The 17674-nt window shown below is 41.6% G+C and overlaps 2 protein-coding genes across 4 annotated transcripts; both read right to left on the bottom strand.

Annotated features, from left to right (window-relative positions):
* Window positions 1-77: 77 nt before the first annotated feature.
* Window positions 78-4726, bottom strand: si:dkey-97a13.12 (CD2-associated protein). 2 transcript variants are annotated; one of them, XM_014139985.2, is made up of 5 exons: window positions 4378-4726; window positions 3994-4037; window positions 2811-2978; window positions 868-959; window positions 78-664 (listed from the first exon to the last, which is right to left on the bottom strand). In XM_014139985.2, exons 1-5 carry the CDS (start codon window positions 4442-4444, stop codon window positions 457-459), a joined length of 579 nt encoding a protein of 192 aa, XP_013995460.1. In that variant the 5' UTR covers window positions 4445-4726; the 3' UTR covers window positions 78-456. The 2 variants fall into 2 exon arrangements, with proteins under 2 accessions (XP_013995460.1, XP_013995461.1); XM_014139986.2 differs by lacking the exon at window positions 3994-4037.
* A 280-nt stretch (window positions 4727-5006) lies between these two features.
* adhfe1 (alcohol dehydrogenase iron containing 1) lies at window positions 5007-16723 on the bottom strand. 2 transcript variants are annotated; one of them, XM_014139983.2, is made up of 15 exons: window positions 16598-16723; window positions 16342-16379; window positions 14234-14277; window positions 13831-13884; window positions 13433-13587; window positions 12827-13023; window positions 12424-12501; window positions 12176-12281; window positions 9627-9719; window positions 9385-9537; window positions 9134-9232; window positions 8924-9002; window positions 6565-6661; window positions 6153-6310; window positions 5007-5933 (listed from the first exon to the last, which is right to left on the bottom strand). In XM_014139983.2, exons 1-15 carry the CDS (start codon window positions 16648-16650, stop codon window positions 5850-5852), a joined length of 1488 nt encoding a protein of 495 aa, XP_013995458.1. In that variant the 5' UTR covers window positions 16651-16723; the 3' UTR covers window positions 5007-5849. The 2 variants fall into 2 exon arrangements, with proteins under 2 accessions (XP_013995458.1, XP_013995459.1); XM_014139984.2 differs by lacking the exon at window positions 9627-9719 and having other exon boundaries at window positions 16598-16720.
* Window positions 16724-17674: the final 951 nt, after the last annotated feature.

A 17674-nucleotide genomic window follows, 5' to 3' on the forward strand; every position in this document is an offset into this window, starting at 1 on the left:
AGGAGTGTGTTTTGCTTGTGAGTGCCTGAAGACTGGGTGGGCAGGATGTTCAATCATACTATGAAGAAGGCAAACAATGATGTAGCATTACAATGTATTTTTTTCAAATATAATATATACAATATGTACAAATTAAAGTGAAGCAACAGTGCAAATAACAATGGGGTAAAAACAGCTAACAAATAAGGGATCACAGTTGGCTATTAACAGTAGACGGACAGAACTTGTACTTTGCTGTACTCCATTAATCTCAATGGTAAATAGAGGATAAACAACATACTCCAGAACAAGTAGTGCAACATGTCACACGCTTATGATCTATATTTCACTATTACCCCAAAATATGACAGCTATAATAGCTCCGGTTTTGTGAAGTTTTGATGAACCTAACAGCCATGGAAACTAACACAGAATAAAGGGCTGCACATACATAATACAATTCTTAGAGATAAACAATCAGTCCGGTTCGAATGCTACATTGATGGAGCAATTTACATCTCCCAGTCCCTGGGCGTCAATCTTCCTCCGGTGGCCCTTGGACAGCACACGGTGCAGCAGGCTGGGGGAGCTGTGGGCTGAGCCTGACTTTGAGGAGGCCTCGTGTCCCAGGGCCCGGAAGAGGCTCTCTTTCTCATGCCTGGGGACCTTTGGAGTACTACGACCACTGCATACATAAAGAGGGAAACAAACACAGAGGGCTTGTTGATTCTCTGTGACCCAATTTATAGAAGTCCTATTGGAGTGGAAAACTGCATAAGGTGGTATTTTTTTTACTATACTGAGGACAACTACAATCAACTGAAGTCAATCCTCTCTGTGGTTTTGTTGGGTGGGGGGGAGGTGGGATAGAATCACAGACGTTCTCACCTTGTGCAGCCACAGGGGGCATCAGGAGCTGCATCCTTGGATGAACTCCATAATGAGCTTGGATTGGCATTCACTGGCTCATGATCATCACTCTGTAAACACATACCAAACTCACTTAGACATGCCAAAATTAGACCTGGTCAACGTCCATGATTACATCATCAAGCTTTTGTCCAACAACTAGTTGGGACGGTTTATTTCTGTTGAGTTAATTTCCAGGAAGCTATGTTATATACAGTTGAAGTCGGAAGTTTACATACACTTAGGTTGGAGTCATTAAAACTCGTTTTCAACCACTCCACAAATTTCTTGTTAACAAACTATAGTTTTGGCAAGTCGGTTAGGACATCTACTTTGTGCGTGCGTGACAAGTAATTTTTCAAAAAATTGTTTACAGACAGATTGTTTCACTTATAATTCACTGTATCACAATTCCAGTGGGTCAGTAGTTAACATACACTAAGTTGACTGTGCCTTTAAACAGCTTGGAAAATTCCAGAAAAAGATGTCATGGCTTTAGAAGCTTCTGATAGGCTAATTGACATAATTTGAGTCAATTGGAGGTGTACCTGTGGATGTATTTCAAGGCCTACCTTCAAACTCAGTGCCTCTTTGCTTGACATCATGGGAAAATCAAAAGAAATCAGCCAAGACCTCAGATTTTTTTGTTGTTGACCTCCACAAGTCTGGTTCATCCTTGGGAGCAATTTCCAAACGCCTGAAAGTACCACGTTCATCTGTACAAACAATAGCACGCAAGTATAAACACCATGGGACCACGCAGCCGTCATACCGCTCAGGAAGGAGACGCGTTCTGTCTCCTAGAGATGACCCTACTTTGGTGCGAAAAGTGCAAATCAATCGCAGAACAACAGCAAAGGACCTTGTGAAGATGCTGGAGGAAACAGGTACAAAAGTATCTATATGAACAGTAAAACAAGTCCTATATCGACATAACCTGAAAGGCCAATCAGCAAGGAAGAAGCCACTGCTCCAAAACCCCCATTAAAAAAAGCCAGACTACGGTTTGCAACTGCACATGGGGACAAAGATCGTACTTTTTGGAGAAATGTCCTCTGGTCTGATGAAACAAAAATAGACCTGTTTGGCCATAATGACCATTGTTATGTTTGGAGGAAAAAGGGGGAGGCTTGCAAGCCGAAGAAACATGTTGTGGAGGGAATGGTGCACTACACAAAACAGATGGCATCACGAGGAAGGAAAATGATGTGGATATATTGAAGCAACATCTCAAGACATCAGTCAGGAAGTTAAAGCTTCGTCGCAAATGGGTCTTCCAAATGGATAATGTCCCCAAGCATACTTCCAAAGTTGTGGCAAAATGGCTTAAGGACAACGAAGTCAAGGTAGGTATTGGAGTGGCTATCACAAAGCCCTGACCTCAATCCTACAGAAAGTTTGTGAGCAGAACTGAAAAGGCGTGTGCGAGCAAGGAGGCCTACAAACCTGACTCAGTTACACCAGCTCTGTCAGGAGGAATGGGCCAAAATTCACCCAACTTATTGTGCGAAGCTTGTGGAAGGCTACCCGAAACATTTGACCCAAGTTAAACAATTTAAAGGCAATGCTACCAAATACTAATTGAGTGTATGTTAACTTCTGACCCACTGGGAATGTGATGAAAGAAATAAAAGCTGAAATAAATCACTACTATTCTGACATTTCACATTCTTAAAATAAAGTGGTGATCCTAACTTACCTAAGACAGGGAATTTTTACTAGGATTACATGTCAGGAATTGTGAAAAACTGAGTTTAAATGTATTTAGCTAAGGTGTATGTAAACTTCCGACTTCAACTGTATTCTACACGGTAAGTTCTACACTGTCAAAACATTCTTTAAATCTATTTTTAGTGCAATATCTGGATGACGTACCTTAAAATGAAAGGTTGTGCACAAAACAAAAATAGAAAAAACCTTACCTGGTTCAGTCTGGTCACACATGCGGTTGGAAAGTACCCCTCTGCCCCGTTCTGTAGACGCCCAAACCACCACGACGGCTCATCTCTGTAGAGAACTTGGATGACGTCACCCTGACAGAGTTGAAGTTCATCTGGCCATTGAGGCCTGTAGTTGACTGCTGCTACCACCTGAAGGAGAAGAAGTAAGATGCCACTGTAACTGAAGAGACAAAGTACTACTCAAGGAAAAGTTGACCTATTTTTGGTCCCAACTTCCAAAACCATTTTCATTTGTTAATGCAAGATACTAAGAGTTGAGGATGCTCTCTCCCTTTACCTGAGACAACTGAAGTTACAACTCATTGCACTCAGAATATTACATCATGCTACAAATCCTATTCTTGAGATTTAATTAATATACTTAATTCATTAATTGTCTATCTTGATGAACCAACAGGTCACAGAGGCCAAACCCAGCCACTGTGCTTTCATTCAAAATGTCCTCACAGAAGACCAGATAAGAGGATTATCTTGTCTTAAATTACAAGTACTGTATATCCTCCTTACACTGACATCAGTGACATGTAACGTTTGCCAGGAGAGAGACAATACCGTGGACAGTGTATTTGTTGCTCTATATAAAAACAGTAGTTACTGTACAGTTTATGAGCACAGAAGTTCGATAATTTGTTACTGAACACTAGCCAAAGAGAGGGATAAGAGTCTATCTATGTCTCCTGTTCCTCATGTCTGTCAACAGTCCAAGGCTCTCTGGAGTTGATCTCCTTTAAATTACCTATAGAGAGAGCTATATATAGACGGTCCTTAGCTGTGATGTGGAAAAAGGAGAGGGGGTCAGGTCCTACCTGGAGGAGTAGACTACACTGCTTCCCTCAAGTCATTCCCTTATGTCACTTTCTGCTGAGAAAGTCCACCAATCACATCGGACTAATCTTGCTAAATCAATTCTAAGTAGATCTTCTAGCTCTACTGTATACCGTATATTGTTTTCACTGTGTTCATCTTATCATCCATTCATGTTGTTGCTCCATTCCTCTAGTCTAAATGACAACACATCTTGATCCTCTGCAGAACGTCACCCTGACACTGGATCGTTCACATCTGTGCTTGCGATACATTTGATGTTCTGGTTGCGACTTACTATACATGTAGCTCTATCAATAATGAGAAATCATTAACATACCTTCACTGCTTCCCTAGGCCTGTATCTTGTTCTTGCTCTACAAGCTGATAAAAAAGGGTAGATATGAAGTCATAAAGAGCTGTTAGGCAAGATCACAGCAAAACTATGATAGGCTACGGAAAACCAGTTAATGAAGACACCCTGAAAAAGCAAATAAATGAATCCTCAATGCACAATAACAACCTCAATAAAGACCAGGACAGGATGACAACATCAGACTAGCCCATAATAGAACTGGGGCCGTAATGGATCAAGAGTATCGGAGTACTCTAGGATCAGTTACTTCCTCGTCATGCATTCTTATTCATTGTGATTCAAGGCAAAACTGATCCTAAATCAGCACTCATACACTGAGAAACAGAGAGGGTTGCAGGTAGTACTCACCTTGTGGGGAGAAGACAGTGGTGAACACCTCAAAGTGCCCATCACTCTGCACGTAGATCTTCTGCATCCTCTCCTGCTGTGTCTGAGACACTGTCTGGCAGCTCCACACTATAGCACGCCGCTTTAAATAACACCAGTGTCACTAATCCCACTGCACAGAAACACAGTAACACATACCCTTTCTCTCCATCACACATACACACCTCACACGCATGTCACACACACAGCCTTTCTATCCATCACACACACGCAAGTCGCATACAGTGTTTCTTCGAACTCGCTGACGCCTTTGAATCTATTTTCATCTGCAATCTGTCATTTTGATTCAAACGAATACGATGACGTGAAACAAAACTGAGCTCAACAAAAAGTAAGATCGATAAACCATTAACATTTTAAATCATTGCCATGTAAAAACACAAGTATAATGTACTGCAGATTTTTTTCTGTCTACTCCTCATTCATTTGTAGCCCACACACAAAGTGTTCACACGTTTAAATTACCATTAATTAAATCGCAATAATTAATCTATTGAAATTCTTATTTTCTTATTCAGAAAAAAGAAAATGTGATACATGCATATATGAACAGGAGTGAAAAAAGTAGAAACATTGCCAAGACAAGCAAAGAAAACAGAAACTAAAATGATTTAATGATTTTAAGGGATCAGAGTCATGTACGTTTAGAATATAAATTATTCTGTATCCTAAAATGCATTTATTTTGACATCCAGTTATGTCCTGCTTTACATCAAGACCTAACGGTAATGAGGATTTAGCGTAACTATTTCCATGTCAATATACAGTATCTATCATTAATAAGGATAGATATCATTGCACCCTATTCCCTATATAGTGCACCAGTTTTGACCAAAAGTGAATAGGATGCCATTTGGGATGTAATGATATTCTGTATCATATTGATACCTTAACTTGGCTCTCTTTCTCTCAATGGACATTAAAAGCTCTCCTAGTGTGCTCTCCTGGGTTAACCTACTTAAAAGCAGCCAGATCAGTCTTTCTTAGCATTAGGGCACACTTTACATAACAGTTAACCTGAGTAATCTGGACTCTAAGAATGACGCAACACTGTCATAACAATGTAGTCCAGTCCAGACCAGTGGTCTATTCTCAAATGAATGGGGAGAGGAACATGACAGCAATGGTGTACTATATTGTAGTAAATACAAATCAAAACCAACATTTGAAATCGGGGTAATATACTGTATAATCAAATAAGGAACCTTATCATTTAATTGTATCTATCAATAAAAGGAGGATGGGATGGCAAACCGGTGGGAGGCTACGTCTCAAATAGCACCCTATTCCCTATATAGTGCCCAATGTTTAACCAGAGCCCTATGGGTCCTGGTCAAAAGTAGTGTGCTGTATAGGGAATAGCACAGAGTACTTTGGGCTCTCATCATCTCACACAGGTACAGTAAGAGAGTGGGTGCATAAGAGAGCCAGTCTTAGTACAGCTTCAGGGAGGCCTCAAACAAATGAGTCAAATCTTCCTCTGTGTGTTCCCTAGGAGACAGCTTTGTCACCCTTTCCTGCAAGAGACCATAGTGACATGATCAGGGGCAGACACAGGAAATGCCAGTCAGAAAAAGAAACATAGTACATGTAATGAAAAAAGAAAGTAGCACTAGCACACTAAACTCTCCTTGCTAGTGGGTTTATTACCAACATCTGGGCTCAATAGTCTTCATCAGGGCGTGAAAGAACATGTCTTGCACATCTAATGTGAAACATTTGTAATGTGTAGTTACCTGAGGTATTGTTCCTCTCACTAGGTCAGGTATGTCATCCTTGGTGTAGCCGACAGCACTCAGACCGTCCTCTACCTTCAGGTCATAGAGGAACTGTCTCAGGGTGTCGGCCAGGAGCAGCCCAGCGTCCTCCCTCTTGGTGTTACTCACGTCAGCCCCTGAGGAGAGACATGGAGGGGTGTGAGCTTGACGTCACAAAATTGGCGAGGAAACAATAGTGCCACGCATGTACGACACCTCTTACTGCACCTACAGTGCACTGACCAAAGCACTGTTTATGGTATAGATTACCATTTGAGACTAAGCCATGGTAAAAGGAAATTTACCATGGCTTATTTACCATGAGAATATATTTGTGTTAGTATTTAATGACAACACTGTTGGGGGTGTTGTAGGGAAGAGTTGCTGTTACCAAGTATCTCTGCTGCCTCCAGGTGGCGCTCTGGACACATACTGGCAGTGAAGGCAAAGACAGCAGGAGAGGTCAGAACCACGGACAGACCATGAGGCTATGGGACAGAAGAGCAACACATGGGAACTATTAATGCTTGATAGTTAAACTGTGAATGGAGATACATATTTCTGAAACAATATATTTGTTATATACAGGTAACTGCCAAAATAAAGGAAACACTTCAGTAAATGAGGGATACTAAGTATACTGAACAAAATTATAAACACAACAATTTCAATGATTCTACTGAGTTACAGGCTCATATAAGAAAATCAGTCAAATTAAATCAATTCAATTCTAATCTATGGATTTCACATGACTGGGCAGGGACGCAGCAGAGTGGCTGGTCTCAGACGATCCCGCAGGTTATGATCCCGCAGGTTAAGAAGCCAGATGTGGAGGTCCTGGACTGGCGTGGTTACACGTGGTCTGCAATTGTGAGGCCGGTTGGACGTACTTCCAAATTCTCTAAAATGCTGTTGGAGGCGGCTTATGGTAGGTAGAGAAATTAACATTTAATTCTCTGGCAACAGCTCTAGTGGACATTCCTACAGCCAGCATGCCAGTTGCACTCTCCCTCAAAACTTGAGACATCTGTTGCATTGTGCTGCGTGACAAAACTGCACATTTTAGAGTGGCCTTTTATTGCCCCCAGCACAAGGTGCACCTGTGTAATGATAATGCTGTTTAATCAGTTTCTTGATATGCCACACCTGTCAGGTGGATGGATTATCTTGGCAAAGGAGATATGCTCTCTAACAGGGATGTAAACAAATTTGTTCACAACATTTGAGAGAAATAAACTTTTTGTGCATATGGAAGATTTCTGGGATCTTTTATTTCAGCTCTTGAAACATGGGACCAACACTTTACATGTTGCGTAAACATTTTTGTTCAGAATATATATTGAAAGCAGGTGCTTCCACACAGGTGTGGTTCCTGAGTTAATTAAACAATGAACATGCCATCATGCTTAGAGTCATACATAAAAATGCCCAGTTGCCCAGTATTTTGGCTACCATGGCTAGAAGAAGACATCTCAGTGACTTTGAAAGAGGAGACTCAAAGGAGTATAGGGGGTTTAAAGGTTGTGTGTGTCTCAGTCACCAGATCTCAACCCAATTGATCACTTATGGGAGATTCTGGAGAGGGACATGAGACAGCGTTTTTTCACTACCATCAACAAGATACCAAGTTATGGGCCTCCCGAGTGGCCTCCCCACTGCATCGCAGTGCTAGCTGTGCCACTAGAGATTCTGGGTTCAAGTCCAGGCTCTGTCGCAGCCGGCCGCGACCGGGAGACCTATGGGGTGGCACACAATTGGCCCAGGATTAGGGGAGGGTTTGGCCGGCAGGGATGTCCTTGTCCCATCTCGCGACTCCTGTGGCATGCCGGGCGCAGTGCACGCTGACACGGTCACCAGGTGTACGGTGTTTCCTCCGTCACATTGGTGCGGCTGGCTTCCGGGTTAAGTGGGCATTGTGTCAAGAAGCAGTGTGGCTTGGTTGGGTTGTGTTTCGGAGGACACACAGCTCTTGACCTTCACCTCTCCTGAGTCTGTATGGTAGTTGCAGCGATGAGACAAGACTGTAACTACCAATTGGATACCACATTGGGGAAAAAAGAGGTACATGTTTTAATTTTTAAAGATACCAAATTATGGAATTTCTCATGGAAGAATGGTGTCGCATCCCTCCAATAGAGTTCCAGACACTTGTAGAATCTATGCCAAGGCGGCCTAACGCCATATTAAGACACTTAATGTTGGTGTTTCCGTTATGTTGGTGTTTCCTTTATTTTGGCAGTTACCTGTAAATATACACTGGGTATACCAAACATTAAGAACACCTTCCTAATATTGAGTTGCACCCTTGACACAAATCGGTGCGTCTGGCACCTACTACCATACCCCATTCAAAAGGCACTTAAATATTTTGTCTGGCCCATTCACAATCCATTGTCTCAATTGTCTCAAGGCTTAAAAATCCTTCTTTAACCTGTCTCCTCCCCTCCATCTACACTGATTGAAGTGACATCAGTAAGGGATCATAGCTTTCACCTGGTCAGTCTATGCCATGGAAAGAGCAGGTGTTCTCAATGGTTTATATACTCAGTGTATATATCAAACATGGAGCAGAATACCAATGAACATACATTATATCAGTGTCAAAACTGTGGTTATAGAGATCATAGATATTTGGAACTAAATATATTGAATTTTCAATTATATAAAGGTCAAATTTAACAGACATTTTTCAATAATAAGATTGCTTTGTAATGGTTCTAAAATGAAGAAAAGGACCAGAATAGCTTTACCACGACAGGGTGATCCACATTGTAGCCCTTAGCCATGTAAGTCTTCACATTTCCAGCAATAGGATAAGACATACCGTGGCTAGAAAATGAACAAAAAGGGTCTTATCAGTCACATTAATCATCAATCAGAGGACACACTGTAACTATTCATATAAGGAAGGGGATGCGTGCAGTTTCAATCATTATAAAGGCGTAATGAACCATATTTACCATAAGTGGACCCCAGCATTTCCAAACCCGATCCCGGCAAACACACTGGCAAGATGCATGCTGGACCTGGCCTTTACATCCTCAGCATTGTTCACCGCCCTTAGAGGGAGAGAGTGAACAGTTAATGACGTCTTCTACATCAGCACTAATAATAAGAAACCACTGATAATAATATTCACAATAGCCAGTAGTGATTTTTAGGGGATAAAACTGTGGAATAACTAGTGAAGCCTCATCAGGAAGGTGTTTACCGTTTCATGTACTTGGCCACTACATTCAGAGCATGTCTGGACCAGACATCACTAATGGGGTTACTGCCCTGGTAGGCCGGCCGGTCTATGGGGTTGGGAGGGCAGGGGCTGCGCATGTTGTAGGGAAGAGCCGTGTAGGACTCCAGGGCATGGCTGCATAAGGACACACAAAGAGAACAGATGAAGAAAATAACTTAATCCAAGTCCTATTTTTCTAATCAGTCACTTCAATCTGGCACCACCTTGACGTTATAAGAGCACATAGTGGGGAAAAGGTCCAAGGCCTCTGCAGCATGTCGGTAGGGAGAAGCATGTTGATGAATGTGTTCTTTGGCCTATAAGGTTGATAAAAGATGTGAATGTAGCCTTAAAAACATAATAATATGTTACACAGACTGACTGATTGAATGTGATCAATATACACTACTGTTCAAAAGTTTGGGGTCACTTAGAAATGTCCTTGTTTTGAAAGAAAAGCACTTTCTGTCCATTAAAATAACAGCAAATTGATCAGAAATACAGTTTAGACATTGTTAATGTTGTAAATGACTATTGTAGCTGGAAACGACTGATTTTTTATGTGAGGCGTCTGTTTCTCAAACTAGCCACTCTAATGTACGAGTCCTCTTGCTCAGTTGTGCAGCCGGGCCCTCCCACTCCGCTTTCTATTCTGGTTAGAGACAGTTTGCACTGTTGTGTGAAGGGAGTAGTACACAGCGTTGTACCAGATCTTCAGTTTCTTGGCAATTTCTCGCAAGGAATAGCCTTCATTTCTCAGAACAAGAATAGACTGACGAGTTTCAGAAGGAAGTTCTTTGTTTCTGCCCATTTTGAGCCTGTAATCGAACCCACAATGCTGATGCTCAAGATACTCAACTAGTCTAAGGCCAGTTTTATTGCTTCTTTAATCAGAACAACAGTTTTCAGCTGTGCTAACATACTTGCAAAAGGGTTTTCTAATGACCAATTAGCCTTTTAAAATGATCAACTTGGATTAGCTAACACAACGTGCCATTGGAACACAGGAGTGATGGTTGCTGATAATGGGCCTCTGTACGCCTATGTAGATATTCCATAAAAGAAAATAAGCCATTTCCAGCTACAATAGTCATTTACAACATTAACAATGTCTACACTGTATTTCTGACCAATTTGATGTTATTTTAAATGGACCAAAAAAAAAAAAAAAGACATTTCTTAGTGACCCCAAACTTTTGAACGGTAGTATATATACAGTGCCTTCGGAAGGTATTCAGACCCCTTGACTTTTTCACATTTTGTTAAATTACAGCCTTATTCTAAAATTGATTAAATTGTTCTTTTTTTGTCTCATCAATCTACACACAATACCCCATAATGACAAAGCAAAAACTGGTTTTTAGATTAAAAATGGAAATATCACATTTACATAAGTATTCAGATCCTTTACTCAGTACTTTGTTGAAGCACCTTTGGCAGCGATTACAGCCTCGAGTCTTCTTGGGTAGGTCGCTACAAGCTTGGCACACCTGTATTTGGGGAGTTTATCCCATTCTTCTCTGCAGATCCTCTCAAGCTCTGTCAGGTTGGATGGGGAGTGTCGCTACACAGCTATTTTCAGGTCTCTCCAGAGATGTTCGATCGGGTTCAAGTCCGGGCTCTAGCTGGGCCACTCACGGACATTCAGAGACTTGTCCCTAAGCCACTCCTGCGTTGTCTTGGCTGTTTGCTTAGGGTCGTTGTCCTGTTGGAAGGTGAACCTTCGCCCCAGTCTGAGGTCATGAGTGGTCAAGAGCAGGTTTTCATCAAGGATCTCTCTGTACTTTGCTCAGTTCATCTTTCCCTCAATCCTGACTAGTCTTCCAGTCCCTGCCGCTGAAAAACATCCCCACAGCATGATGCTGCCACCAACATACTTCACCATAGGGATGGTGCCAGGTTTCCTCCAGACGTGACGCTTGGCATTCAAGCCAAATAGTTCAATCTTGGTTTCATCAGACCAAAGAATCTTGTTTCTTATGGTCAGAGAGTCCTATAGGTGCCTTTTAGCAAGCTCCAAGTGGGCTGTCATGTGCCTTTTACTGAGGAGTGGCTTTCATCTGGCCACTCTACCATAAAGGCCTGATTGGAGGAGTGCTTCAGAGATGGTTGTCCTTAGGGAAGGTTCTCCCATCTCCACAGAGGAACTCTGGAGCTCTGTCAGTGACCATCGGGTTCTTGTTCACCTCCCTGGCCAAGGCCCTTCTCCCCCGATTGCTCAGTTTGGCTAGGCGGCCAGCTCTAGGAAGAGTCTTGGTGGTTCCAAACTTCTTCCATTTAAGAATTATGGAGGCAACTGTGTTCTTGGGGACTTTCAATTCTGCAGACATTTTTTGGTACCCTTCCCAAGATTTGTGCCTCGACACAATTTGTACCTCATGGCTTGGTTTTTGCTTTGACATGCACTGTCAACTGTGGGACCTTATATTCACAGGTGTGTGCCTTTCCAAATCATGTCCAATTAATTTAATTTACCACAGGTGGACTGCAATCAAGTTGTAGAAACATCTCAAGGATGATCAATGGAAACAGGATGCACCTGAGCTCAATTTCGAGTCTCATAGCAAAGGGTCTGAATACTTATGTAAATAAGATATTTCAGTTTTTTCTAAAACTCTGTTTTCGCTTTGTCATTAAGGCGAATTGTGTGTAGATTGATGAGACATTTAAAAAAAAAAAACAATTGGAATAAGGCTGTAAAGTAACAAAATGTTGAAAAGGGGAAGGGGGCTGAATACTTTACGAATGCACTGAATACAGTATATTTACATACCATAGCACATCAAAACCGCTGTTGGCAGCCACCCTCTCGGGCATATGCAGAGTGTGGAGAGGATCCACTATTCCAAGAGTCGGCTTAATGGCTCGGCTGGCGATGCCTGAATAGATGAACCAGAAGACAAGCAAGTCATCCTGAGTCATTGAATGAAACATTGCAACATACAGTATGAATTGAATTATCATTTGAATGTGAGGCCAGCAATGCAACTAAGGAGAGAGATAGCTGTGCCCTGATTTTACCAGTTTTTGCTTTCAGTTTTTCGAAGTCGAAGATGGCAACACCTGTTGTCTCACTGCCAGTTCCTGCTGTTGTGGGAACTTAAGAGAAAAATAGTTGCCATGTGACTAACATGTACAAGTTTAGCCTATATTAGGAAAACTGCATATCTGCACATCCATTCAATTGTTCTAAAAGTGTATGACATATTAATTTCCTCCCTGAGAGGGTTGAGGTACAGTCTAACAAGATCAGGTGTGCACAACCATCCACCAAAAAAATCGCTCTAATCTATAATAGTCATAGTAAACACACATTTATATACAGTGTACATACAACAGATTCTAAATGGTCCAGTGTGCCAGGGTCAGTTAATTCCTAAACCTATTAACCTCAGTGTGTAGTTGTGACTGGGGGTCATAGTACCTGCGATCAGGGGCTTGAGAGCACCTGTAATAGGCTTTCCCTTCCCTATAGGCGCATTGACAAAGTCTAGGAAATCCGCGTCGGGATGGCAGGCATACAGGTTGGCAGCTTTACAGGTGTCAATCACTGAGCCTCCACCCACAGCAACGTAAACGTCAAACGTTTCTTTCTTCGCAAAAGCTATGGCCTCCTTGAAGCTGTATAGTAAAGAGTGAAAGTGATTACTTTATTGAAAATTCATCCCTTGATTGACTTTTTTATTACGCTTCTCTTCCATACATTTACTCCAAATTTGGAAAAACTATAATCAATATCAAATGTAATGATGAAATTCCGGTCAAGATGTATGCCATACCTTGGGTGTAAGTACTGTATGTAGGCTGTCATTGTAAATAAGAATTTGTTCTTAACTGACTTGCCTAGTTAAATAAAAAAATGTAATAGAAAATACAACGTCATTGAAAAGAAGTGTCCCAAATGGCACTCTATTCCCTATATACGGTAGTGCATTACTTGTGACCAGAGCCCTATGGACCCTGCTCTGTTCAAAAGTAGTGCACTATATAGGGAATAGCTAGGGTGCCAATTGGAACGCACAAGGGTTACCTGGAGTCTGTTGGCTCCACCCGAACATTGTCATAAACTTTGTAGTTAACCCCGTTCTGAACTAGAGACTCCAACACGGCCTCGACAGGATAGAGCTGAGACAGATTATTGTCCGTCATAAGACACACGTTATGGGCTCCCATGTTCTGAAGATCCTGCAATTTAAAAGAAAATCACAAAATAGGAGAGAGTTATTCACGTCTTAGACAAAATCTTATATGATTAATGTTGAAAGCATCATATGCATTTCAATTTTAGGCCTGTTCATGTCTCTTCTATTATTGAAACTTTTTACTTGTGAACCATTACCATTTAGGAATAACTATTAAATTATGTAAACATGAGTTGTTTCATATCTTGTCATGAATAGCATCAACAAATAGCAGAGACTTATTTACCATACCAATTTCCCGTGTGACACCCTCTCCATATCTAATGTTTGAGCTCGCCATCTGAAACCAAATAATAACATGAAAAATATGGTTAACGTTGGCCAACATCCCAAGGAAGAATACTGTTGACTACTTTTCATTAATTAAATAGAGAAATAGATATCTTAGAAAAGTGTCAGTACACGTTTTGTTTTTTTGCAGTACTTTAGACTAAAGACTACTTTAAAGCTTTTTAAAAAGGGTTTTTATGCTGAGCCTCATGACAGTAGTTGGATTATATTGTTGGTTTTACTTTAATTAATAACTGTCATGTCTGCTTATTAGTAGGGCTTATTTAATTATTTTGAAAAGCTTCTGTGGCCATGTCAAAGTCAGATGAGTGAAAATATGGTTAAATAGTTCAAGTTACCTCAAATGCATAATCCGTTTTTCTTCCACAGTCATGTCCTGAAGCTAGAGCACAAACATTACAACTTTAAAACATGTTGTGACAGGGTAAAAACCACAGTTTTGTTCCATGTTTCTATGGACCCTAATTAGTGGTACACATGTACACATTTATTTTAAAAAAAAGTGAGAGTGTACTGTCCTCCTTGAGGTGTTTCTAACCAAAAAAGATAGCCAAACTCCATTCAAGAACTGAACCAGAGTCAGGGATAGGCTTTCCGTAAACCTCTGGTTTTAATAGATAAACCGTAGTAAAGAGCAATGCTTACACAGGCATAACAAAAGGATGGCAGCAGATCATCATGAGTGCATCAGACTACTGAGAAATGTTCTTAATTGAATAAAACACTTCCTGTTTACTGTTTATCAATCCACATAAAAAAGTACCATAGAATTAGTGCAAGCTAGATGCAGCTAAATAAAATGGCCACTGGGTGCCTCCTGGCATCTGCCACTACGAACTTTTAACATAAGTTGGTTACCAAACCTTCAGTCATTTTTAGCTAAAAGGAGTAAGACCTCTGACACAGGTCTCAGGTGGAAGGAAGGCAGAAGTGCCCAGTACCATGGGCCTCCTGAGTGGTGCAGCGGTCTAAGGCACTGCATCGCAGTGCTAGAGGCATCACTACAGACCTGGGTTTGATCCCAGGCTGTGTCACAACTCGCCGTGACCGGGAGTCCCATAGGGTGGCGCACAATTGTCCCAGCGTCGTCCGGGTTAGGGGAGGGTTTTGCTGGTGGGGCTTTACTTGGCTCATCGCGCTCTAGCGACTCCTTGTGGCGGTCCGGGTGCCTGCAGGCTGACTTCGGTCGTCGGTTGAATGGTGTTTCCTCTGACACATTGGTGGGGCTGGCTTCCCGGGTTAAGCTGGCGGATGGTAAGAAGCGCGGTTTGGCGGGTCATGTTTCAAGGATACATGACTCAATCTTTGCCTCCCGAGCCCGTTGGGGAGTTGCAGCGATGAGACAAGATCGATATTGGGGAGAAAAGGGAGTCAAATAAAAAATAAGTGCCAAGGGCCACTCATTGCAGGTCAATGGGATTTGGCTGAACGTGGTAGGGTTTGAGTCCGTTGTCAACGTAGGCGGTATGCTTGAGTCCGAGATGGGCCTCGGATTTGGGAGGCCTGGGTGCTCTGAGGGGGAAAGGAGCAACCCAGCTATTTGTGTTGTCATTTTCAGTCGGGCTGCCTTTGAATTCATGGGAGAAATCACCATGTTGCTCCCCGCAGCGTTGTCCGGGTTAGGGTTTGGCCTAGGTTGGCGGTCACTGTAAACTGACATCACTAGTTAAATAAATAAATAAAAATATATAAAAAAATGTTACAATGAACACAACCGAAAGCACTGAATGGTCTGTGTTACCACATTAATAGGTCTACATCGTGCTGTAGGATGCGTTGATCAACTGATTGACAGGTGTAGGCCTGCTGTAGATTGACAAACTTTCCTCTAGTGTGGATGCTCGCCAACATGTTTTCGAGCCCGGGACTCGCAAAAAGCTTCTTTAAAATAACTGACACTGTTACTGCAATACTGCCATCTGTAGGATGATAATGAGAGTCCTTGACTTTGTTATGGTTGCAATTATGGAAAACTGTTTGTTCAAATCCATCTAAGTCATCAATTATTATCTATGTGGAATTTTGTTCCAGGAAATAATCACGGTAATCTGATGAGGTTAGCATAGGGCTAACGTGTGCCAGGTTATCTGATGGGTCCAGCTACAATGTAGCGTTATTTCAAGCGTAAATAAATCAACGATTTTAATTGGCTTAATGCGTATTTTGACACGGAGAAACTGTTTTGTAATGTTCGCAATTATGGTCACAGTTTCCTGTTTATTACACCACATAAGAAAGTACGATAGAATAAGTGCAACCTAGATACAGATAAATAAAACTGCCCCGGGTGGCGCTAAATTACTAGGTGCATAGAACACTTGAATGGGAGGCAGAACAGAGCTTTTGCACATGAAGCTGTGTTAGATGTTACATACATGTTACAAATAACTTAATTAACAATAACGCTGTGTGTTATAATAAACAGGTTATTTTATCCAACTACTACCTTGATGGAATGTATGAGAATGGGCAGGGCATCTGCACCTGTAAATGGGGGAAGAAACGGCATTTTCAATAAGCAGTGTAATAATTTGAGTCAAACGAAGTTGGGTTGACGTCGATGCTTGCACTGCCATCTGGCTACTACATAACAAGTTAGGTAGGGGCTTAGCTATATTAGATAACTACCTTAAGTAACCACTACCTCAAGTGCATTTAGCAATCTTGTATTTGTGCATTTTCGCGATTAGGAATCAACTTACGCTGCTTTTTCAAGTTGCCTGAGCAAATGCACAATCCTGTCGCGTCCTGCCATGTTGTCCTTCTTCCTTCGGCTTGTTAGTTTACTTATGAGTCTGGAGTTTGAACTGATACACGAGCGCCCCTTACTGTAGCGAATGTGAAAAGATATAGGACATGGGTCAGACCTATGAGGTTACCTACCCAAGGCTCTACCGCTCATGTCATGATGAAGAAAGCACAATTTCCATTTACTCTAACAGGCAGTAGAGTTAACAAACTGTAAGAGAAAGATGGCCTAGTCCTACTATTCAAAATATAATTTAGGGTAGCCAAAATATGAATGTTCAATATCAAGTTCAACTCATAGGAAAAGGAGGGCGACTATCAGCTGAAATCACAATCTCCTGGGGGTTTAGATTGATTCACTGCACGTCATAGGCCTAAACTATAACTGCATCCTAGTTTTCATACTTGGATGAATAACAATCAATAATAGCAACTCTGCCCTTTACTGCCAGTGAGTGACAGTCAGGCATGTGATTACGTAGCCTACATCAAGTGATGTGAGGAAGAGCACTTTAGACAGTTGGCGTCACGCAACACGCAGCCTAACGGACTGTCAACCCCAAAGTTGCCTTACCACATAGGCTGCCACTGTTGCGGTTGTCACTAGAGAGTGAAAATGCCCTGAAAAAAAAACGTATTCCCCACCATAGATGTGTGTCACCATGAAATCTCTCACTTTTCATTCGTATCTACTTCCGGTGTCCCCATCATTAAAATAGAAATATGTTTTATTATGGTGCTAATTCTAATTCTGTGGTCCCCTTAACCCTGTGACCTCTAATCTTCCACATATACTGTACAACCTGCAAGGTGCCAGCCCAGAGCCATTATTAATTGTTATATACATCACTGATACCAGACAATCTAAAGGAAGAGACTGATAAGGAAAAAGGTATGTTGGCTACTGTAACTGAATGTTTGATAAGTGGAAAGTCACTCAGTTCATATGGATAAATCACTTGAAGCAGACTTAGGTTTACATCCTGTTTATGCGTAATATCTGTCTTGTAAAGGCACCTCTATTCTCCATA

The sequence above is a fragment of the Salmo salar genome, chromosome ssa14 (genome assembly GCF_905237065.1).
Source record: "Salmo salar chromosome ssa14, Ssal_v3.1, whole genome shotgun sequence".
NCBI classification, from domain to species: Eukaryota; Metazoa; Chordata; class Actinopteri; order Salmoniformes; family Salmonidae; genus Salmo; species Salmo salar.

Excerpts from the sequence above, each read along its gene's own strand:
- si:dkey-97a13.12 (XM_014139985.2), bottom strand. The coding sequence starts at position 4,444 with ATGCAGAAGATCTACGTGCAGAGTGATGGGCACTTTGAGGTGTTCACC. Across the intron at positions 2,979-3,993 it reads GGCCTAGGGAAGCAGTGAAG|GTGGTAGCAGCAGTCAACTA; the intron begins GTATGTTAATGA and ends CTTCTCCTTCAG. Across the intron at positions 960-2,810 it reads GTGTGACCAGACTGAACCAG|AGTGATGATCATGAGCCAGT; the intron begins GTAAGGTTTTTT and ends ATGTGTTTACAG.
- adhfe1 (XM_014139983.2), bottom strand. The coding sequence starts at position 16,650 with ATGGCAGGACGCGACAGGATTGTGCATTTGCTCAGGCAACTTGAAAAA. Across the intron at positions 14,278-16,341 it reads TTCTCATACATTCCATCAAG|CTTCAGGACATGACTGTGGA; the intron begins GTAGTAGTTGGA and ends TTTGTGCTCTAG. Across the intron at positions 6,311-6,564 it reads GGAGGCAGCAGAGATACTTG|GGGCTGACGTGAGTAACACC; the intron begins GTAACAGCAACT and ends GTCTCTCCTCAG.